At 49.8% G+C, this 24,938-nt stretch overlaps 1 protein-coding gene across 2 annotated transcripts in view; it reads right to left on the bottom strand.

The window, feature by feature from the left end:
* Positions 1-24,938, bottom strand: part of SORL1 (sortilin related receptor 1) — a 139,924-nt gene that overhangs the window by 110,444 nt on the left and 4,542 nt on the right. For both annotated transcript variants that reach the window (XR_005025249.2, XM_036887607.2), the window contains exons 2-5: positions 14,679-14,795; positions 8,419-8,544; positions 1,890-2,051; positions 462-529 (exon numbers count right to left, since the gene is read on the bottom strand). Coding sequence is in view for 1 of the 2 variants with exons in the window: in XM_036887607.2 (XP_036743502.2) it covers positions 462-529; positions 1,890-2,051; positions 8,419-8,544; positions 14,679-14,795 (473 nt within the window). In the remaining variant the exon portion in view is untranslated. The remainder of the gene's footprint in view (positions 1-461; positions 530-1,889; positions 2,052-8,418; positions 8,545-14,678; positions 14,796-24,938) is intronic.

The raw sequence follows: 24,938 nt of genomic DNA, 5'->3' as shown, positions 1-24,938 counted from the left end.
TCTTTTCTTACCTCCTAAACTACAATCTCCTTAATAACTATATCTATAAATTATTTAACTTCTTATACCTTAAAGCAGCTAACATGTTTTGCATTTAGAGAGTCAAAAAAATACATCATGAATGAACAAATGAATGAATCTTATATAGAGAAAAATCCCCACTTCTGATATGATCCTCCAGAAATGAAGGTCCTAAGAAATTCTAATACATGAGGGGTTTCATGACTGCCCTGGGTTCCCTGATGGACTGAAAAATGCCAAAGCTCACCCATCACCTTCCCTCCTCATCCCCCCGAGGGAGCGTTCTATCCCTGCAGCTCTAATTCCCCAGGCTGGAATATGTATTTCCTGAACCAAAGGTTTCATAGTCAGATGAGGGCAGATCAATTCTCCCTAAAGGACCTAGAACTACAGAAAGGAGAGCCTGTATTTCAGATTCCTTAGATGGCAGCAGGACTTACCAGGAAAAGGACTTCACGTGCTCCTGAATCATGATCCAGGTCTGGCCAAAATCATCGGACTTCCATAGCTGTGAAAACCAAAGCAGCATGAAGGGGTCATGAAGCCAGAGGACGCACAGCCTGAATGGCCTCACCACCAAACGCTCACGGATCCCCCACCTTAGGTAACTGCTATCTGTGAGGGCACACACCGAGATGGCCAGGGCCAGCCCGGCCACCCCAAATGCACATGGGGAGGAAGGACCGACTGACACCTCGGTTCTTCTCCACAGACACTAAGGTCCCCACAGCAATCGGATGGAAAATGATCGTGACGTGTCTTCCATGTATGGATTACCAGAAAGTATACTTTACTCAAGACTAGCCCTCAGCTGATGGTAAACACAGAAGGATTATATTCAGTATTTCTTGCCTGGGAAATAGGTGTCCTTAAAATCCCAAAATGGGCCACGCTGAATAGAAATAAATAGAGAGGATACTGGCTAAGTACAGAGTCACAACACAAAGGGACCTGCTGAATACACGGGGAATGGCAGTGAGCAGCTGACTTTGCCCAAACCCCTCAACTTCCAAAGACATGATCCAAGTGCCTCTGGCCCTGGTGACCATGTGTTTTGAATCAGGAGACCAAAAATAACAACAATTCACCTACACCAGTAAACCAACCCAGCCCACACTCGGCTCACTACCTAAGGCAAGTGAAGGTAAACAGATCATGTTGTGGGTAAACAACCTGCAACGAAAAAAGAAATGTTCTAAGGCTCCTCTGAGCAAAGCCACTCAAAACTCATCATAAATCCACTCCTGCAGGACAGGGTTTCACACAGGTTTCAGAGGATTTTACCAGACCAATTTCTTGACTTGGCAGGTTTCAAGCTTGATATATAAACCCAGTCAGGCTCCCTCCCCGTCTCTCACCGATCCTCCACATCTGGATTCAAGGAGGAAAATACACACACCATGGGGTATGCACATGCACACCAAGAAGTATGAAAGTTCATGGTGAGGTCATATAAATGGTAGGCAAAGGCTGTATGTTTGAGGTGGAGGGTGGGAAAGGTAGAGTAGGAATCTGAAAAGAGGTCTCAGCAGAGCTCAGACTGCAGACCTCTCCCTGGCTTTCCCAGATTAGATTCCAGGGCCTCGATTTACCCCCAGGACTAATAAAGGTGCACAGAGCCTAGAAGGCATGTCGGCTAATGAACAGGGCCAGCCGGGGGCTCAGCGTCTCTCCCTGGCTGCGAGGCAGGCTGAGGGTGCCAGGGGATATGTTTCGCCTTAGCCACGGGAAGTGAAATAGTAGCTACAAAGGTGAAGCCTGAGAGAGGAGGGAGGGGCCGGGGGAGGTCACCCGAAGGACACACAATCCACACGGGCGGGACAGAAAACCCAAGGAGCCCCACCTGACTGGGCTCCGGAAGCTCTTACCTGCTTGTTGGGGTGAGATCTGTCAAAGCCCAGGAGAAGGTTGGAGGCCTTGCTATGCAGAAGGAGATCGGCTGCCCGGAATGGGATGGAAAAGCCCTGGATAGTGTTGCAGAAGTCGAACGTGATCCAGAGGTACTGGGCATAAGCATCTGCAAAGATGTACTGTAAGAGACAAGACGAGTTAGAGCAGGCCCTGGCCAGAGCCACCTACACCCCCCAACAGCGTCTGCGGGCACGCACACAGGGGGGCAGAGCCGGGCCCAGGGGGCTTCCATGAGGCTCTCACCATCTCCTGGCAATGAAGGGACATGGTGCACCCCAAATAAGGCTCAGTGGCGAGTGGGGTGAGACCGGAGGGTGCTCTCCTTCAGCCAGTCCAGGACGCCAGTCAAGCCTTTCTATTTCTTCTCTCAACTGACCTGCCTATTCTCACACCCTGGAGAGTCACTCGATCAGTCGGAGGGTGGCTACTGGGAGCTGTGACAGAGAAGTCCCACTCTTCAGATGGGCCACACACAGATGGGCCTGCTGACTATCTCTGCATCCTCTGAGCAGCTATGGTTCATGCCTTTCCAGGAAAATCCCTAAAATCACACCCATCTGGAAGATGAGCTGCTTCTTGCCCCTAGACCAGGTGACAGGGCGGCTGAGTCCCAAGCGGCCACTGCAGCCGGCAGACTCACTCTGGAACACAGCAGGAAGTAGCCCTGGTGAGCAGGGCCTCACCTTATTTTGCTTCCACACGGGTGAGTAACTTTGAACAAGGCTGGCTGGAGAGTGGCCGCCAGCCTGAAGAGCTCTCAAGGGGAAGGGACAAGGCAATTCAACTGAACAAACGCGCACTGGAAACCCTCCATGGACCAGAGGCTGGGGGCGCTGCAGGGAAAACACTGGGCCCTTCCTCCTAAGTAGCTTGCAGCCCAAAGTTTGCGGCTAACTACAGTTCCAGGCAGAAGGAAATGAAGTGAGAAGCCAGGGACAGAGTCCTGTGAGGGCACAGCACGCAGATCAGTGCTGGTTTGGGCGACAAGAAATGACTTCATGGGAGGTCTGGGCCTTGGAGGGCACAGGAGGCTCCCCTAGGGACAGAACGTCCCAAGTCCAGGGCGCTTGGAGTTTAGGAACAAAGGAGGGGACAAAACACCCAGCATGGGTTTGCTGGCAGTCCTGAGGACCTGAGGGAAATGACGGGAAATAGAACTGGGTAGTGCAGACCGGGGCAGGCCCTGAGCACCCAGGGGAGGTGGGGAGGAGAACGCCTGCTCCCAGAGAGCAAGGGTGCACTGCTCTGCCGGGGGGCCCCACCCCACCGACACCCCAATCCAGAGGAACCCAGTCCAGGACTCGCCCTAACTGATTCCACCTGACCAGCTGATCGGTCTTTGCCCTGAATCTTTCTGCACTAATGGCTTCAGGCGTGCACTAATATTTTGCACTTTTTTACACATTGCTTTCTTATGTTCTGGCTCCTTTTCTTTGGCCCTCTCTCTCCCCAAATCTAGACTGCAAACTTCCCAGGGACATGTTTCATGTGTTCTCTCTCTCGTGCTTCCTCCACAGCCTCTAAGGCAAAAACTCTAGCAGAAGCCTAGTTAAATCTAATTTTAAAGGGTAGTAAGTGTTTCGGAAGCAAAAATGACCATAAACAAAAGCAATGTTATAAAAACAATCACGATGCGAAGCACACCACCATAATTTTTGGCACAAGTGTTCCCTAGTAGTAACTTAGAGATCTTCCTGTTCCAAAAACCATCTTGGCTGCTGGGGAAAGGAGAGCTCTCAGTTTGGAAAGATTTCTCCAGAAATCTATTCCATGGCTTCCAGCAGTTTCACAATAGAGAATCTAAAAATCATGCACCCAGTCACAGAACTTACTGTTCATGATAACAGCCAACATTTGTCAAGAGGACGGTGCATGTACCAGGCACTGAGCTGAAGTTTCGCATGCCTTATCTCAGTTTGTCCTTGCAGAGCCCACTCACTCAGTGCTTTAGATAATATTGTTATCTTCTCTTTGACTAATGAAGACACTGAAACTTGGGGAGGTTAACCACCCAACGTGACCCAGGAGTGGGCAGCACTTGTATCAATGTCTTGGCTGGTTCAGAGCCCATCTCCTTACAGTCACCATCAACCCTCACCTCTTCTCCTCGGCCAACGGAAAGGCAGTGTTTCCTGAATTTAGGTAGTAGGCCTTACACTGCACCACTGGGATCAGTGACGTGTCTCTTCTCTTACTCCACTCCACCAGCTTTCACTGGGAGCTCCCACCCCACCCGGGCAGCCCTGTTTGATCTCAGCTCTCTGTGCCCCAGCCTGATTGGCTGTCCCCAACTCTCTTACTGGCTCCCTACCATCAAAACCACATAACCACAGTTAGGTGGCCTCCTAACTCTCCCCTTGGCTGCTAACCTGGTTCACCCTCCCATGTAGCTTCATCCACTGACACCAACAGCAAGCATTCTGTGACTCCAAATCTCCGGGCTAACCGTGACCTCGCACCGAGAGCCTGGTTCCACTAACCCTTCACCTTCTCAGCATCTCCACACTGATGTGCCAGCGCATCTCACTGGGTCCAAACCAAATTCTTCGGCACCTTCCACCAAAACCCAATTCTGCCTCCCCACGTCCCAGGCTCTATCCGTGCTACACCTTGTCCCAGCCCCGCCATTCACATGGGAGGCGGGCATTCGCTCCACTGCCTTTGCTTGGCCCACAGTTTCAATCAGCTACCTACCCTGTTCTGTCTCACTTTAAAGTATTTTTCACAGTCTGTGCCTCCTTCTTATTTCCAGGGCCACTAGTGTGGCCTGAGCCCCTACCGGAGACTATCAGCAAATCTGGGCGAAGCCCCGGGATGCATTCACCCTCATGTCTTCTGGGACCTAGCCGGCTGTGAAATACTCAGAGGTGAGACGGGGTTTGGCTGAATGCCTGGAGAGCGTCATGCCTACTGACATGATGCGTCCCTTCCAGACCCTCCTCTCAACTTCCCCCTTCCACCCCACCCAGCGTATTGCCAGGAGACACACTTCCCCAAAAGACCTTATACCCAGTAACTCCCTTACTCAAAGATCCTTCCGTGGCTTCCTCCCGTGCTCAAGGCAAACAGCAAACTCCTCCTTCTCCAGACATGGGCTTAACTGATACTGCAAAGCACCTCAGTGCAAAGCCCCCACCCCCTGGGAAGCAAGCCCCTCACTGCCTGCACAGAAACCGCATATCATACCTTGAAGTCTTGGCCCATGCCTTTCTCCTCCTCCAGGACTCACACCAACTCTGCTCTACCTATTAAAATTGTGCCCGTCCCTAAAGCTCCACTCTAACCCCGAGCCCCTCGTGAAGCCTTACCTCTCCGATGCAACCTCATCTGGTGCCCCGGCTCCGAACACCTGTAGTTCCATTCATCACACAGGCATGTGTTGCTTCATGCTGTTATGTAACCGTGCCTCATAGGCACATATTAGGAAGCACAGAACATCCTACTCTGTTTTTAAGTCCCTGGACTCCCTCGGTATTAAGTCTACTTGAGCCTATGGCTCCCAACAAATGCCAGCAAAGCTGCCCTACCAGGGCTTCCTGAACTGCGACTTCTGGAGCGTCCTCACCTACCCCCACCCTCCACCTGTTTCCCATCACTTAATATTCCAGAGGGGCTTCACCTTTTGGCTGAAAGCTAACATACAAATCCCTCTGGAAAGATAACCAAATAAGCTACGGAATTCCTCGCCACGTTAGCATTAGTGAGTCTCTCCTCTTTGGAGTGGGAGACCTGGAGCACAACGAGAGGGCAGAGGAAGCAAAGAAGGAACACACCTCTAGGGGCTGGGAGCAAAGACAGAGAGCTGGGCTATGATTTATGGAGGACCTGCCGTGCCTGGAAAAAGGCAGGACCAGCTCTCACTTCCGTGGAGGTTGTGAAGCCTAGCTGCACATTCAGGGGCCTTTAAGGAGCCCCAGGCATCCTTAGTGCCTGACTGATCTGGGGCTCGCTGCAAGGGCTAGTGGGAAGGCCAGGTGGCTAGACCCGGGCACTGGTTCAGGAACAGCACCTGGGATGAGGAGGAGGAGGTGGGGCTGTGGCCAATGCGAAAACAGATGCAAGCGTTCACGTGAGCCCAGGACTGCTCCATCTCCATCACAAGGCAGCCGCCAGACCAGAGCTGGTGCCTAACTAGCACCTCCCTCTCCCTGCCGCAGGCACACATACCCTCAGATTTCCTTGTGGCCCTTTTAACCTTGCAGAGCAGCTGCCTAAGGTCATGGCAACCACTTCAAACTGTGCTCCTTGACAGCCCACCTAACATCGGTACAAGGGGATGTGCCCGGGCACAGCACCTTGGCACTGACAGCAGGACACCCAGCCTTGTGTGACTTTTCTCAGGAAGTAGAAGGCCTGGTGAGGCAATGTGCCTCCCAGGGGACAAAGGCAAGACTAACAAAAGTAAACGGCACAGTGAAAGTCATCATTTCCTTCCTGAGAAGTCTGGGGAGGGGTAACGGCCTTCTCTGGGGACTTAGAAACTCAAGAGAGAATGCCACGTCCCTAACCTCACCCAGCCTGCTCCAGGCCCAAGGTCCAACTGTCAGTACGTTCCCCAAGAAGAGAACCTCCCTCCTCCTCCCCCAGCCAACCCAAAGCAAATCTAACTCTCCCTAAGAAAGCCAAGGTGTGCATTCTTCCAGGTAGACAGCACAAAGGCCCACAGCACCTACGACTCCTTTACTGCAACGCCCCCCTACCCCCACCCCCGTTTCTCACTGCTTCTTGCCCCAACTCACCCCTGCCTTGCTCCCGCTCCAGACCAAATACTCGGAAAACCCCTTATCCTCCCCCTGCAGGCCCATAACATTATCTTTCCCGTCTTCCTACTCCTCAGACACGCGGGCTTAGCAGCTGATCACCACAACCCATGACAAGCAGGCAGGAAGCCGGGACCTGCTCACAGACACCTGTGCCTTGTGGTTGGCGGTGAGGAGGGAGGAGACGGAGCTGAAAAGGGAGACTCGAGAGATCACAGTGCAGTTTTGAGGGCACAGCTCCAGCTAGTGTTAGTTCTGGGACAATGTGTAAAACTAACGCTAATAACAGATGGATGCGACCTGACAAAGTGACGAATCCCAGGGTTATTTGATGGCTGAGAGGCAGGAAGCGTCCAGATCTACCCATGGGAGACACAGCACAGCCAGCAGGCCACCCAGCTCTGGGAGCCCCCAGGACCAGGCCTGCCAGGCCACAGCGCAGGGAGCAGAGCCGAGGGCCGGCACTCCTGGCGACAGAGCCGATTCCTTCCAGCACCTTCTCCTTGCTGTTCATCGCAGGGGGAAAAGCCACAATTATGCTGTCACCCTGGAACCAAGTAAGAAGGGAGTCTGTTCCTAAGTGCTGCTTTATTGTGAGGCCAGTAGGCAGGGCTGATGTTATATTAACCAGAACGCTTCTGGGTCAGTTAGTAAATAACTGCTTCCCTGAGACCCAGGAGTGTCTCCTCCTAAAGACCCCCATTGGCCCAGCCCCTTCCCCAGGAACTCCCCACAATCCAGAAACTAACAAGTTAATGCCTGGCCCAGCAGAGTGGCCTTCAGGACCCAGCACCCTCCACACAGGTCTGTTCTGATTGGTCAGAGCCATTTCTGCAGCCAAATATTTTAAATACAGCCCCTGCTGATAGACCCAGGCAACCTGAGAAGTCAGCGCTGGGGGTGGGGGCACCTGGCCGAATCGAGGACTCCGGAGACCTCCCAGTCTTGTTCCTTCCTGCAGGACTAAGAGCAGCAGCCGCCCTTACCTCAGAAAGCTTTTGCCAAGTAGGAGTTTCTTAGCATCCTTAGACGCAGCCATCCGCCCCTGGAGAGGAGCTAGCCACCACAGGAGTGGGGGAAAAAGACAGCCTAACCCAACTCCCCACACTCAGCCTGCCTAACCTCCCTCCCGGGCAGGAAAGCCTTGCAGGCTGCCTGATTCCGGCCCTGCCCCCTCGCCTGCCTTGGGGCCCAGGACAATCTCAGATCAATGCTTCCTCCAAATCAAACGGCCTGGGTTCCACTGCAGAAAGAAAGCCCCAGGCCAGGCAGCTGGGAAAACAATTCAGGAGGCACAGCAGTTATCTGTACGCAGAGGGACTGGTTGGAGGTGGGGGTGCACATGCACACACATGCACATGCACACGCACTACTGATGCCAACGAAAGCAACAGTTGAGCAGCCTCTGGAAGACCCGGATTAGACTGCAGTCCCAGTGGGCCTGGGTAACATTTTTGCCCCTATGAGTCAGGCTATTTATTAGCTGGCAGATTTGCTGTGCTTTTAGCTGACACTGTTTGTCTAGAAATTCTGCCTAGCCAGTACCTGGCCTGTTGGATTATGCATGGTTCCACCCTGAGAAATGTATCCTGTTCTGGCACAAACTCCCTGGTCACCAGGCAAGCTGCAGAGATGACAATGCACCGCCCAGGCCCCCTTTTTGTGTAGCAATCACCCCAAAATACAGCCTCATGAAGCCCCAACAGGTAGACAGCAGCTTCCTTACGCGTCTGTTATCGGCAGGGCTGTGGTAGAACTGGGCGATCACAGCGTCACTGCTGTTTCCCATGCCGAAGTTGAATTTCTCCGAAATTCTCTGGAATGACTTTCCATAGTCGTAAGACACGTACACCTGGAATATGGAGGAAAGAGCAAAGAGGTGTTGAGAGATGTGGCAGAAAGCTCTCTCTCCCTGCCTCCACTTTTGAGTGCCGCACCCTGGATCCTGCACGTGGGTCCCAATGGATCCCTGATATCATGAAATTACAGATGAGAGAAGACAAAAACAGGGCACCTCTGTGTCTGTCCCCAAGCACGTGGGGGCAGGAAGCATGGGACACAGCCACCACTGCCTCCATGGAACACACAGGCCTCTTTTCTGAAGCCAAGGCAAGTCCCTGGAGGGCAGATAAAGGGATGTGAACAGTGACAACCTCCTTACTATGGCTGGGTTAAGCGTTTAACAAATCATATGCAGAGGCAGAGAGAATGTGGTTGTCCAAGGGGAAGGGACTGGGAATTTGTTTTGCCATCTGTTGAAATGTCCCCAAAATGTAATCTAATTTTTCATCCTTCTGCTGGGAAGTTCTGTTCCAACAGCATTCCAGAAGATAGACAAAGAGCCCAAGAGATGAAAAAGAGAGAGTGCCAAGTGATTAACGATGCACAGAGGTTAAATATCTGGGCACCAGAGCCCCCTCGCCAGGACTCGTGTTTTCTGATTCCACGGTAGGCAGAGTCTTAGGATGCGAGAACGGCGGCCGGATCCATGTGTGCACCCACCGTATTTATTACTTGGCTCCCCAGGAGGTGCAGGAATAAATGTAAGAACAACTCTCATTCCCTGAGTGTCTGCTTGCTGCCAGATATTATATACCACCCTCTTCACATGAATGAGCTCAGAGAGCTCTCACCACCACCCTGCATGGCAAATGCAGTTATTAAAATCACTTTATATAAAGATACCACAGCAGGGGCTCACCAGACAAGGTACCTGCCAAAATACCAGAGAAAGGAAGGTGCAGCGTGGGGCTCCCACCCGGGCGGCCTGTCTTCAAAGCCCAAAATCTCAAAGCCATTGCCAAAGGGAATGGCTGGTGGAACGGATGTTGTCAGAGAATTTGTACCTAGACTTTACTACCCATGCAACAGGGAATTCACATAGTCAGTGGATTAAAATTTAATATAATCAGTGGGTTATTCAGGGATAGGTGAATATTGATTGATTGTACTTAGTTTTAGGTATTGGGGTAAACATGACAGAAAAAAATGACAGGTGAATTCCAAGCCTGGGATCACGGACTAATCCCAGAAACTGTATTGCCTCCATTGTGCACTGACTGAACAGCAAATGTTGGAAGGGTTTTACAAGAGCCCTGGGGGCTGTACTAAGCATGCCACATAAAAGACATGGCCTTTAGACACAATGCAAACATATAAATGTTTGTAAACAATGCAGCCTGTAAACAATGAAGGACACAAGGTATGTCAAAGGGAACCAAGAGCCCACCTGGGTCGTTAATATTTATTAGATGTCAAGGAGAGGAGAGCACAATAGGGCCTCTGCCTCTATGTGGGTCACAGTGAAAGAAACCCTATTATGAACGCCGCTCTGACACGTGTGTATCCCCAACTACCAAACACCCGTAAGAGGCTGCCACGAAAGCAGCTTCCGAAACACCACAGGCTGAGAGTTTACAGACCATGTGAGTGGGTAACAAGGCAAAGGGGCACTTTCCTGCTTCCATTCCCCAAGCCGAGAATAGGCACTGAGGGGTCAGTTAGGATCAGAAGTCACACGCAGCAAACTAAAGGCTTCCCAAAGAGGGAACTCGAGCCCCTTCCAGCTCCAGCGTCGGGGGTTACCTCCTCACAGGCACAAAGGTGATCGGCAGTTCACCTGATAGCATTTGTCAGCATACAATTCTTTTTTGTATACATTCTCCCTTTTCATCTTCAAAAACTGTGAGTGGGTCTCACCTCTGCCTCCCTCACTGTGCCTGAAACATAGCAGGTGCTCAGTAAAGATTTCTGGAATGAATAAATACCATTATAAATTACAGAGTGAATGAATGTGCTCCTCAAATGATTAAGAGAGAGTGAAATGAATGAATCAGGAAGTGGCTGAGTAAGGATTTCCATTTAAGAGATAAAAAAAAAAGACAAAACACTAAGACTTGGAGAAGCAAATGAACAGCCCAAGGCCAAACCATCACAGGTTCCTCCAAGCCCAGCTGCCTTCCATTCTTGCAGCTTAACCTTCTAGGAGAATGTTCTCTTCCGCGACATAGGTTCTCTGCTCAAGAGGAAGATCTCACACCGAACCCAGAGGCCAGGCAATGGGAGACGTGCCGGACAGGAGGGGAAACCCTGACCTTAACAAAGCACAGAGCCTTCCAAGGCTCTCAGCCACATCGCCGTCACTTCTCACTCAGCGGCACCACTTACCTCACTGCCAAACAGCTCTTTTCGGAATTCTCACTTGTAAACAGAATCCATCTCTCTGGGTCTTGGACTTAATAGAAGTTAAGAGTAAGTCTGCCAGGGTCCATCCCATGCCCGAAGGCTCTTGTAATTCCTCACCATCCTCCCTTCTCTTCTCCCGGTTGACCAATTCCAACATGGTATTTTTATCCCATTCTCATAATTTTCCCTTTCACTTGATTAACCTTGACCCTAAGCTCCAGAGGACAAAGACCAAGTTCAAGACAGCACAGCTATCCACTTTCCTCCACAACAAAGAGCCCAGAAAAGAGATTGAAAAGGCCTCTACCAGCATGCAGACACTGCCCAGACCGCCAGCCTCGCGGCCTCTGCACTGCCCCCCACTGGTACTCCGGTTCGGGCTGTCTTCGCCTCACCAAGGCACTGGGTCACGGCCCCTCTGCCCACGATGACCGCCGGGTGAGTTTGGACAGACATCCCGTGCATGCTCGTCTCATACTCCTGCAGTCTGTTTTCCACCCAGACACAAATTTCTGCACTAATTCATCCTCTCTAACTGTTGATGACACCACCCACTAAAGGTCAAACAGAAGGAGTTACTAAACCACCACAAGTTGCTGATTAGATCGTTGTCTTACCTATAAAAGATGGTGCTTCCGAGTGAATGGTCTTAACTTCTTTCTCCTATACTTCAAAGCCATAATATTAGCAGTGAGGAGGAGGAAGATGGGGAGGAAGGGGGAGAGGAGAAGGGAAAGGGACAGGGGTGGGAGGGAGGAGGGGAAGAAAGGATAAGTGTACAGAACACATCTCCGTATCTGGTGCTGTTCTAAGTACTTCACCCGAGCACCTCTCAAACTGTGACACGCCTACAAATCACCCAGTAGGATGCAGGTCAACAAGCAGACTCTAATTCAGGATGTCTTGAGTCGGACCCAAGATTCTGCATTTCGAAAGTTCCCAGAAAATACCCGTGGCTGCTGATCCCCAGACCACACTTCAGGGAGCCAGGTTTTACAAGTACTACCCCACTGACAGATGAGAAGACTGGAGAAGGTGAAATGTCCTTGCTCAAGGTCAGGCAGCTAACGAATGACAGAGCCAGGATTCAAACCCAGGCATTCTGGTTTCAGAGCCAGGGCTCAGCCAGACACCAGCTCCCTCGGGCTACCAAGCTCTACACAGTTGGCAAGTACTGACCCTGCCACCAGGTCAGTCCCGAGGGGCACTGATCATACTATCACACCACTCTCGGTACCAGGGCAGCGAGTCCTACTAGTCCAGACACCTTCCCTGGTTGATTTTAACCTTCTGGTGGGTGATCTCTGGACAGCTCTTCGGCCACTTACGTTGTACCTGAATACATCATAAAATATGTCAAGAGAGGACAGAAACAAAGAGGTGGGAGGGGTCCTGATAAATACCGCCTATCATTTCCTTGCATCTACCAGCCAGCCTTATCCCAGAAAAACACGGGTCCTACAGGAGCCATTCTTCATGGAGTCAGACTTGCCTCAAGTTCATCAGGGACACTCTTCATTTTTCCTGTTCAAGAGCAAACCTTCTGGGATTCCAGCTTCCACACCCATCCCTTTTTTATATACTGAATATGCATCACCTGGCTACTGTCCACACTCACACAGTTCCTTATTTGTCCAGGTTCTCTCCCTCCTGGACGGCTGATGGGGCCCTATGAACCAGGCTTCCAGCCCTCGTTAAAGAACATTTGGATTGTTACTATTCCCACACCACCAGCTCCTGCCTCCGAGTACTAATTTATTTTTGCATTAACTTTTCACATCAGAACATCTCGATTTCATCTGCCAACTCTTTAATGGAGCTTGTATACAGACGGGGGAAAGTTCTGCCATCCCTATTTATCTCCGACCATTAAGTTTCCTTTCCATTTAATCATATCATATATTTCATTCCAGAAGAGTTTATCATGTCAAATGTTCAACGGGTTCTGAGTAAGATACACTTAAATATTTAGACAGAGCGAGAACTGGGTTTGGGTGGACTGGCAATACGGAGTTTTTCTAGTTTGCCCAGGACTGTGGAAGGTCCCAGGATTGGGACTTTCAGTGCTAAAGCCCAGGTGACTGGTCGTCCTAGCAATGCTACATCCTTACACCCAGTAAGTGACTGGGTCTTAATTCTCATTAGCCCCAACTCTCCTCCCACAGATATGCTGAGCGCCCTCAGGCAAGTCCCTTAATGTCCCTAGACTCCTGTTTGTCCAGTAAATCATAAAACATTGGTTAAGGTCTTTTACCTACCTTGCAAAAAATACTATCTGGACAAAGGCTTTTTTAATTCATGACCACCCTAAGGAAGAGTTCTCAACAGTCAGGCTGGACCTGTCTCCTGAGCTACTCAGGGGCAGGGACTGCGCTGAATATGTACTCAGGTGCCCAAGGCATACAAAAGCTGCCCTCCATGCTTGCAAAACCTGATGGCATTTATAGATGGGCCAAAGTCACTGCCTCAAACCAGTCTCGCCCTGCTCCAGAGCATGACACCCAGAGTGGCTGCCAGGTGCCGCCTCTCATGGCTGCTCAGCACTGCTGCCCCCCACGGCCCAGCAAAGCCTCTCCCATGCCCTCCCTGTCTGTGGCTGCCCCATTCGATGCCTGGGCCTCCCTCCAGTAACCGACCTCGGAGCACACCCAACCCAGAGAGGGCCTACACAGGGTAGGACCCCACGGAGACCAACTTGACACTCCAGAATTACAAGTGTGTTCTTAAGGCTGATGTGACAGTGCCAACAAAGAGTGATCAAAACTCCACATGTGTTTTTCTGCCCACGTCAGACCTTTGTCTTCCCCAGAAGGCAGAATCTGGAGTTAGGGCCCTAGACTTGGGACCCAAGGGCCAGCTCTGGCCCTCATATATATTTTAATTGGCCCACATGATGTTTGCACAACATTAGCTGCCAACATGTAAGACTCAGCCGTTTTCACATAAAAATCCAGACCTCTGAGCTTCTCTCAAAAATCTGATCTGGCAACACAGCCCCTGCATGGCAACCAGAGCTGAGAGCCGGTAACAAGAGTCCCTCAGAGGCACTTCCTCTCTGGTTCGCCAATGTCTCTTCCTGGGTTCTCTGAGATGCCAACCCGAGTAACAGCCACCACATTCACATTAAGATGCAGGTGAATGCTTCTTGAAACTGGGCCTCTATCAAAAGTGGGAAAATGACATATTGTCCCACAGGCCACACACTCCCAGAAACATGAGGGCACCCATTCTTCCCTGTGGAGGTATAAAGAGTGTTGTAAATGTGGGGGCAGCTTCCCCCACCCATCACCCACCGGCCTCTTCTAGGCCTTTGAGTCTGTAGCCCTTGGTCTCATGTTTTCAAAGCACCTAACCTATGAAACGTTGTGCAAGTCAACTGGGGAAAGCAGGAATATGAGTGAATCAGATTCAACAACTCACCTGACTGGAACAGATTACAGGAAATCAGTGCATGAGAAAGAACAGTTAAGATTACACCAGGCTCTGCAGTGGACAGGTGGCTCTGCCCAAGAATGCCCTCCTGGCACTGTGTTGATCAGATACAATGATCCAGATCGCACACACCCTATCATTTCACTAAAGTCATCATGCACCGCATCAATCTCTGCAACACAGACTGTACCACCTGGCATTCGGCAAATAAGGCGTATATGTTATTTTCCAGATTCTCCTCCCTGTTGTGTAATTCATCCCATCCATTCTCCAATTACCTTCTTTCCCCCCTGACTTGATGACCCCAGTAGATCCCAAAAGGCCATGCTGGTGGCACAGACGCATGCTCAGCACCACATCAATACTTACATCACTGCTCCTGGGCCTCGCCAGCGCCAGGCTGTCTCGGGCTAAGGCCACGATAACATTGCTTTTCTCTCCGGCCCAGTGTACCACCATTTGATTGTGGGAATCATTCAGACTGACCTGAAAGAGATCAAACCAATGCAGAATTAGTACCCATGGTGAGTGACAGCCACACATCCAAAAGCAAGACCCTCCTCCTTTGTCACTTAGAAATAACTAAGATTCTTAGATCTGGAGCACTGAGCAAGGTGACCTATTTTTCCTCCTATGCAGATTCCACCGGACACAATTTTCTGCAAAATAAACACTAACTTTCTGCTATTTTGGATATAACCGAATGGCAAAAAAATCTTCCCAGGTTCTCAGTGGCATAGCCCACTCCTCTGCTGGTTTCTCTCCTTGGTGAAATCATTCCCTGGTGACTCCCATCCTTACTCCATGCATGGGACCTGCACTCCTAAGGTTTGCAACCTGAGTACTGGAGCATCTTACTCGTTTCCAGAAAGCGCACAGGCCAGACACACGCTTTCAAATTCTGTTCAACCAGAACTCTCTGGCCCACAGGTGACATTCATCGTCCTTAGCTGGTAAACAAGGAGGAACAAGAGAAAAACATCCCAGGGCACTTTTATCTAGTTAGATGTGAAGTATCCCAAGTAAGAAAATAGTTTCCAAGACTCCACAGAAACAATCTTTGGATCAATGCTATTAGTAGTTCCCAGACTTCTGGATTTTGTAAACCAGTAAAGTGAAAATAAATTAGGATTGGTTGGCTCCTTCCTTACCTAGGTTGGGTAAGGACATTAACAAAAACAGCCTGTGTGTCAGACCTTGACTCCTTCCTCATATTCTTGCCCAGACTGCCCACACTGGGGTGTGGCCCCACGACTGAGTCCCAGCCTGTGGGACTCCCGAGGTGGTCCGTGCGGCCAGCCCCAGTCCCCCACGGCCTGTTTTCTTTCCAACCTGCAGGCTGCATTCAGGACTCCAGGGTCTCAGAGGACAGCAAAACCGGAGACGGAAGGAGCCCACATCCCCGAGGAGCCAGCCCTCAGCTAATCAGGGACACTCATCCTGAACTCCTCATAATTGGGAGTTATATTTACACCACTGAGCTTCTGAGGTTCGTCTGTTAGGTAGCAGCCCTTCCAAGCAATACAGCCACCAAGCTATCATCAAGGTCACTTTGAAAACAAAGGATATTTTAGCACCACGAACCGAGGAAGGATATAATCTCGGAATAAAGAATAGTTATTTTAGAACTAACCCCATTACTGTTATTTTTCCTATTTCACCAGTCACTGATGGGCAGTTCAAGGGCTGGCTTCTCAGAACACCTGAGCTAACATTTCACCCGCTCTGTATGAAGAGAAACCAGTGGCCATACTAACAAAATCTCTGAGAACCAGTGTTCACATTTGGGGTCAGGACAAAGGCCCCCAAGACTAGGAGCATGAGCTCTCTCTCTCTCTCTTGCTGAGCAATGCCTGGGAGAAGCCTATTCCACAGGCCTCTCCAACCTCAGCCATCTCACGCCCACAAAGAAGGAAACCAGCCTCTGCACAGACCAGCCTGCACCCCTCACCCGTCCCCACCCTCACCTCCTGCACTGAGGCGAGTACAAGTGTGAGCTGCCCTGCCCTCTGAGCTGTCTCCCTATCAAGGCCCTGCAGCAGAAACCCCCCTCCCCACAGCTCCTGTCTCCCCTTCAGGCCACCCCACCCCCTGCCCCCTAGCTTTCCCCACCCACCCCTTGAGGCGCTCTCAGATGTCACTAGAGAGAAAGGGAACCCCCTGTGCCACAAACACGGCAGACAGAATGACAAAGGAGCTAATTCTTAGCTACTCGGCTTTGGGTCTTAAGCACCTGCATCTAATTTGATCCAGGATCCAACCTCTTTTGGAAAACATTTGAAATGAGACCTCTTTATAAAGAAAAAAACTCTTGACATTTTTCAGGAAAATAACTTTCCAAAATGTTCCTTCTCATTCCCAGAGAGATAAGTCCAGGCAAGCATCAACAGAGAGGTGTAAATAAAATAAATAAATAATAATAATTTAACCCGAATGCTACAAAGAGAAAGCAGCTAAGGAAATGCCACGGGCCACTGATGCCTTTCTCCCGCTTTCCCTTCCAGCTCCCGCCTCCGGGAAGAATCTGGAAGCATCTGTGGAGCAGAAGCCCACCGGCACAGGTGCCCTGGGAATTCAGGCTAAAGGTCTTCTCCCCTCCAAACATATCAGTGCCCTCAGAACCAGAAGGGAGTAAGAGGAGAAGTTATCCAAACACCAGTAAAGGATTCAGAACCTAGGAGAATCACTCAAGTTCGTCAGGGGGCCGGGATGAAAGAGCCCACCTGGGCAACCCCAGAGACACCGCTCCTTACGAGGTTGCAAAGCCTTCAGCGATCGGACTGGCAACAAGGTCCGAACACAACTTGCAGACGTCTTTCTAGCCTAAGGACGCGAGATTTATGAGGCCCCACGCTGGTCCTCAGAGGGGTGAAGGGTGAGGGCAGCCCAAAGGACGAGCACCGGAACATTCAAGGGCTTTTTCACAAAGGAAGCCTAAGGCATGGTGGTGAAACACCTTAAAAAAAAAAAAAAAAAAAGACTTGATAAATGAGACAATTAATTGGAGCTGTAAAAGCAGCAGGGAGGGAGGCCCAAAGCCTCATCTCAGAAAGCAGAGAAAAACTGCAAGCCCCAGAAATCTCTACACACAGAAACTGCATCACAAACATCGAACAGCCTCTGGGAGGTGCTTCAGGCCTCCGCTAGGCTCACAGCATGATGTTCAGGGTCAAGGTGATGCCCCCAGGGGGCACCTGGTCCGGGGATCCCAAACCTGGCTGACAGAATCACCAAAGACCTACCAATTCAGATGGCTGACGGGAGTCCGGGGATCAGGATTTTGCAAAGACCCACCCAGGTGTCTGTAATGCAGCTTATAAGGGGAGCGATGAATCTAGTCCGTTCCCCTTCCCAGCAAGGCTCGCAACTTAAATGATAGTGGCTAGAAGATTCGCTCTTCTGGGGGGTTGTCTTTGGGTATTTTGGGGTAGTTGTTAACATTCCACGGTCTACTGATAAATGCTACAATGTGGACAAACCTCAAAAACACTATGTTATTGGAAGAAGCCAGACAAAAAAGTCACATATTGTATGAAATATCCAGAATAAGTAAATCCAATTTCATGTTACGTGAATTTCCTCTCAATTTTTAAAAAGCTTGTATCTGTGACCTGTCAAGAACATTACACGTCTCAAGCTCTGATGCAATACCTGGAGCTCCCACTCTTAAAAGGTGCTTCTTTCATCTCATCTCAATCCATCATATACGCTACCAAAATATGCAGCTAGAATGAGTCATGGAGGAGGCAGGCTGAGGAGTGAGTGGGTCTCTAGCCAAAGCCATCCTTCAAAGTGCTGTCAGCAGCATCTGCAGAGCCAGAGCGTCCGGGCAGGCCTGGTCGCTGGTCCCCAGCTGGAGAAACGGCCACAGGCTGGGGCCAGCATCCACTGAGCTTGCAGCAATCACCAGACCCACACTGATGCCTCTCGGCCCGCGTCACCCCACACGTGGTCTCCCAGCACCCCCCACAGAGCCAGGCGTTCCAAAGAGGTTAAATGATTTGCCTTGTTATTCAGTGTGGGGAAGATTCTACTGCCACCCCAGCCCTGGGTGTGGGGTTGTCACAGAGACAGGAGGACAAATAAATGGCTTCCCATAGATAGGTGCTCACTGCTCCTGCATGCACCTACCGGCCACATAGGCACCGAGGCCTACTAGGTGTTGGGCACCCTTTGAGGCTCTTTAACCATTTCTTACCTGCTGAGAGTAGACAAAGAATTTCCTGGGGGAAATTAGTGTTGCAAGTTTGACCAGTAAGTAAGAAATTTACAATAAAACCACCAAGATCTGTATAATCATGGAGGCTTATTCAGGAGGACGATGCCCTTAATGGAATGAGTCACATATTGTCTCCATTTCTTCTGCCCTCACCTCTTTCAAATTGGTCAAACCCAAAGATCAGGATGTCCCAGACACCCACAGCCTGTAGTCCTCACCATTCCTACAGAGCTTCTTTCCAGAACACAGTCCAGACAAATAAGGCAGTCTAATTCGTTTCAGTGTCTCACTAGCAATGAAATACAAAGAGGCGTTTTTTTAAATTCTACAATGAAGGATAAAACAAATATCCTGTCGTTCAACTGCCAGGACAGAGGCAGCTGCTAAATCCCCTGAACTACAGGACTGCCCTAAGGAAACCAAAGACAGACTTCTGAGGTCCAAGAATAACAAGGTTTTCTCAAACCTCCCATTTGCATGACCTAATTGCTAGGTATGCAAATGGCCCCTCCGTGTCCCCTTGCAGGGCTGTGTCTTCACTATATTTAGTAAGATCATTACCCTCCCTGGACTCTCCAACTCGGATGGGGAGCTGAGATCTGGTTTACGAGCCCCCTGCAGAGAGCCCCTGTTCATGGATGGGCAGCTCACTCACCTGACCTTTGTGTTGGCTCAGGATGCTTCACCCCCAGAGCTCATCAACTACTCTGCTGATAAATGCAGGCTGCCCGTTTTACAGATGGGAAGACAAAGGGAGAATAACCCTGCACTAAAACACAGCATATCTCTATAATTTCCTTAACTGGAGTCAGGAGCTCTCTTTAGAAGAGACAGAAGGACAGACAGACAGATGCTTTTTCCTTTCTCTTTACCAAAAGGGTGATAATCACATTTCCACTGACAGTAACAGTTCAGACAGACTTACTTTTATTTGATTAATCTTTGGAAGGCAGACTCTGTCCACCACTCACCTCTATGTACCACTCCTTCCTGGTGAACCCCACTTTGTCATTTCGCAAAAAGCATGCTTTGCTATTGTGGGAGGGCTCCCCATTAAAAGGAACCTGTGAAAAATCTCTGTCATGAAAAGAATTACCCCTGAATTTACTAGTTGGTAGGAAAGAAAAAGAAAATATCAGGGCCAGAAGGAACGTCAGAAAACTTCTGCGCCAACACCCAGACTTTGTAGATACGGCTGAGCCCACAGAGAGAGTGAGAGGTAGTGTTCCAAACTGCCTTAGAACTCAGGGCCCCAGAGCAGGGCGTCCAGGTGCAGAGAGCACAGCAAGCCCCCCTTCACCAGCGCTAACTGGCTGCGGAGCTTCTGAGCCAGGGCCCTCCTTACATGAGAATTTACCTGTGAACCCAAAGTCATTTCTACAAGCGCTTCCGGATGGTTCAGGACATCCACCTTCTGACCCTCCTCTTTGGCTTTGCAGCTTCACCATAAATATCTCCCTGCTTTGTTCATTCAAAAACATTTATTGAGCACTTACCAAACATCATGCTAGGTGTTAGGGAAACAGCAGGCTTCTGGGAGTGGACGGGGGGCACATAACCTCGTGTTGGGGAGAGAGTGCACTATGCCCTACAGTGGGCAGCACAGGGTGCAGAGGGAGGAGTTAGGGAACAGGGGATGAAAGAGAGATATGGGGTGACAACGGTCAAAGCCAACAACAGGGAGGGACTCGGTGGAAGAAAATCAGCACAGCCAGGAGAGCCAAGGGAGGGCGGGATTACCTCAGATCACTAGGTTTTCAAGGACAATAAGAGTTCACAGCAAAAAGGCCGTGGGCTCCCAGCTGACAGCAAAGCTTTCAGTGGAATATTTACAAGAGGCAAACGTGCCACAGTAAATTGGAGAGAACTCAGAGGCGTGGGTTTGAGTCTTAGCCTCTATGATTTACTAGCTGCACAGCTTTGGGTCAGCACCTGCCTGGGCCTCACAATACTCATCTGTGAAATGACAGTAATAATAGTTCTGCTCTTCCCCACCTAACGGGACTATCAGAAGGACCAAATGAGATGTGGCCCACAATATATTTCATAAACTTCAAAATGCTAAAACATGCTTTCCTTTTGTCACAGGTGCATTCTTTGTACCAAAGTAAGCCATTCTTCACAAAATGGCTCCATATAAAAAATCAACAGGAGCATCACCAGGGTTGGAACCCTGAGGCCTAAAAGCGAATGACTGACATACATGAAATGATGAAACAGGCACAGCTGAGCCAAGTGCCACGCTCACTCCCGGCCCCGCAGGGCACACCAGCATCTTCCTCACTCCACGGCTGAGCTCAGAACCCGGGCAAACGCAAGCCTCCGGCACAGAGGGGGTACTGACCTCTAGCACACCCTCGCCCAAAGAGGGAGCAGTTAGACAGTACATCCCAGGACCAAAGGCCTCGGGACCTCGCCCTCCAGCACACAGTGAGGGACACCAACAGCGAGCCAAGAGCAGGCTGACAACTCAGAAAAACACATGCCCTGCGTCCCCAGGAGGGCCACGCGCCTGGCAGAGGCCCTGGGACTCCCCTCTGCCAGCTCGACTCCCCAACTCCAAGTGAGAGCCCTTCCACCTCTGTCCAGCCCCCCTATGCACTGCATTTTTCTCTGCAGATTCGAGGCCATGTTTCTGCAGAAACCCTTCCACCACCCCCAGCGGCGCACCTTGCCAAATTCAGGCAGCCACGTGCATGGTTAAACGTGGGGTGGTGGCTGTTGTTTTTAACTACTCACTGAGAAAACTTGAGGGAACTAAATATATACAGATGAGCTAAGTCACAGGTATAGAGGCTCATGTTACTCAAATAATTGAGCACAGGTTGAAAACATTTCAAGACTCTCCTGAATATTCCTGGTTTCACATGCCCCTGGCCCACTTGCGCTCTGTCCCCAGGCCCTGCCATCAGCAGGCTGCTCTGCTGGGCTCCATTAGCAGGCCAGAGCGAGACTGTGCGAGTCTTCCCTCCCAGTGCCCCAGGCACACCCACAAGGAGCTGTCTTGCCTCTTTCCCTAATAGAGAAACTGAGTCCTTTACTACTGGGTCTCTACCCCATACACGGCTCATCTCACAGGCACCCACTTGAGTCTCCCAGTGACAATCCCTAAACTACCCTTTCTCCCAAGGTCACTTGTTAACCCAGACCCTCCAAGCTCAATCAGATCACCCCAGCTTTTCCCAATTTCTTCTGGGCACAGAGTTTCCTAAGACTCAAATATTTCACCATGACACTGTCCAGCCCCACAGCCCACCAAAGTCAAAAAACAGATCTCTCACCTCAGTACCAACTAACATACAGAAACCCCAATTCAGGACCCGCTCAGTGGCTTCATGTAGGAATCACCCTGGCTATCTTACCTCTTTTGGTCCACAGTTATTTGGGGGAAGAGAATTTCTACTCAACAGGCTCGTCTATTTTTTAAATAAGAGAAGCAATATTACTTACCTTTTTCATTTAGAAAAAAAAGTGAGGAGGGAGGGTACTACAGAGCATACTGGCACAAAATGCATATGTACATCTTTTTATTGCCCTTGTCTGCCACTCGGATTGGGGACATAATCACATCAGCCTGCCTTTCTGAGAATTCGTAGCTGTGTTTTTAATCTAATTCAGGGCATTGGAGATAAATCATCGTGAAGGGTCCCGATTTGCCGAGCCAGGAGCCCGCCGCGGCAACTAGCAGAAGCTTGCTAAGGCGAAGGGCCCGCGGGAGGGGCGGTTCTAGGCAGTGATGAAGACCACACGCCCGTACTGTTTGCCTTCATGCCAGCCTGCAGGCTTGCAGGGATGAAAGGCAGGTTCCAACCACACTGAGGTAAGTCATTAAGAGCACAGGAAGCACAGGGCAGAGGTGGGGAGATGGCGCTGCTGTTAAGGCACTGTTTACATCTTCCTCCGCTCAACAGGCGCACGGGGTCTGCACGGTACCTCAGCAGAACCCCGTCGAAGTGGGTAACCCCATCGAAGTGGGCTGTTTGTGCAAGGCCACATCAAAAGTGAAGCGCAGAGGCCAGCCTTCATTGCCAGTCACTGATGGGAAAACGCAACAGTGTAGAAGCAGCCCCTACAGTGAACACTGACTGCCCCCTGCACCCGCCATTGCCACTCACACATTTCTAGCTGCGAAATAAAGGCCTCTGTCTCCTGCACCCAGCTTGGTGTTCAGCAGCCGCCAAAACCTGGGGTTGAGACTGCAGCTCTCAATTCCTGCTTTCCCTCCCCAAATGCAGGCCTTTGCTATAACTACAGCTTCGCCTCTGGGTGAAAGAGAGGATGCCCTGGGAAATGGAGGGCTCCCCCAATCTGCTGAAACTATGCAAATACAGTAGCCAGAGGCCACATGGGACCACTTAAGCTTAAATTACAATTGATTAAAATCGAATAATGACAGAAAACAAATTCAACTGTTCAGCTGCATTTCAAGGGCTCCACCACTACATACGGCTAGTAGACACAAGGCACAGCTCAGACACAGACTGCTCCCCCCATCACGGAAAGATCTGTCAAGGAGAAGGGCATTAGACCTGTCAGGAGGCCAGTCAGGATACACAGGATCTTCCAGCTCTTGGCTTGCAGCAGTGACATGATCATGGATGTTACCATTATTGACAATGACCCAGTGGATAACCGAACATTGTAGTTGTTTTTAACTCCTCACTATCGCAGTCATGATTGTTATGAAGTCCTTTTCTTACGGGACTTCCCTCAAAATGCACAGAGCATTCCTCGTGTTACAGTCAAACACTGAGGGTCTCATAATCACAGGGGACGAAACCCCAGTCTTGATCAGCAGCCCGTCCTACCTGCTGATTTATAGCTTCATCACCCACTTCAATGCCAGAAGGCTGCCCATGCCACCACTTCCAAGGCCCAAGGTTCACAGGTCGATAAACCAATAAATTAGGTCGAAATTAACTGCGACTCATTTTAAACGAAGGGAAATTGGTTTTTGCATCTACGTGGCTGGACTGAATATGCCGTGTGCAGATGGCTCCTGGCGGACCTAGGGAATGCACAGGAAGGTTCTGTGCTCAAAAAGAGAATGCCGCACCCCTGCAGCCCAGACCTCTTCTGGAGAAACACTAATTCCCAGTCAAACCGAAACATAGCGAGCTCCATTTCCCATCACAACTCAACCTAAAATAATAGAGGAGAGGTTAACGTAATACCTCAGTTTTAATATACTTCTATGCAGTCAACTCTCAGCTCTCTGAATTATTGTCAAAAATTCTAAATGCAAAAAAAAAATTCTAAACTCCAAACTGGCTTTTCCCTGAGTGCATTTATGCCAGCCATTTTGCAGAGCAGCTACTCAAAGAATGCAAACTCATTTTAACATTCACCAAAGAAAAATTGAATTACGAAGGTAAACACTTTAAAAACAACAACAACAAAAGACTAAATAAATATATAGCAAAAGCAAATAGGTTATTTTTTGGATCGTCTGTTCTCCAGACTATTAGAATGTTCCTGTGCCTGTCCATTACAGCGGACAGGACAAGGCTGGCTCCATCTACCTCTGGCCCTGGGATTAAACAATGACAATACAAAGTGACTGTCACCTCTAAGGAGGAACAGACCAAAATATGACAATGAAATGTTCCCAAAACATCCGCCTTTTGCTTTGGGATGTGAGTTGCCAGGGGTGCTGGTTGCCTCGTGGATGCCAGGTCTTAAAGCAATTTATTAAGCATACCATTAACTTCATTTTACGGGATATAAAGAAAACATTCTCAAAAAGAACCTGAGTTAACACCAAGATGCATGATCCCTATTTTCTGACATTCTCACAATCCTGGGCTCTATTTCTCTAGTGAACTCTGCTCCAGCATCTTTCCAAGTTCCCAAAGGGCTACATAATGCTGTTCTCCTGGCCTGCAGGATCCCCAGAAGCGGAATGAGAATGAACTTTCCATCACCTGACCTGGAGAACAAAGAACAATCCATCTTATACTATGACGCTTCAGGTAACTCCCTTCCTATTGGCAGTCACAATGCCGTAAATATATTTTGGAGCTAAGGTTAAACCTCATTGTTCATGATATCATATCGGGGGCTATGGATAACAGAAAGCCACTGATATTTCAAGTTTTGATGTATATAAGTATTATAGGTGTGCAGAATGTTCCTGAAAGGGTGTTTGCCAACTGGGAAGGGGCACTGGGTGAATGGGAGACAGAAAGTGGGGGCTGGGGGAATTTACTCACTACATACTCTTCTGTACAAATGCTGCTTTGTAAGGTGTATGACCTACTAAAGGCTAAATAAACAAACTGAATGGCTTTTCATTGCATCCTTTTAATTCTCTGACTTCTCACTCCCCATCCTGGCCCCTTTTCCTCCCATACCTTCACCTCTCAAAGCCTCCACCCACTAAGCCCTAAGCCATGCAAGCCATTCATGAA

The sequence above is a fragment of the Manis pentadactyla genome, chromosome 13, assembly GCF_030020395.1.
Source record: "Manis pentadactyla isolate mManPen7 chromosome 13, mManPen7.hap1, whole genome shotgun sequence".
NCBI classification, from domain to species: domain Eukaryota; kingdom Metazoa; phylum Chordata; class Mammalia; order Pholidota; family Manidae; genus Manis; species Manis pentadactyla.
This window is presented reverse-complemented; position numbering and strand designations above follow the sequence as displayed.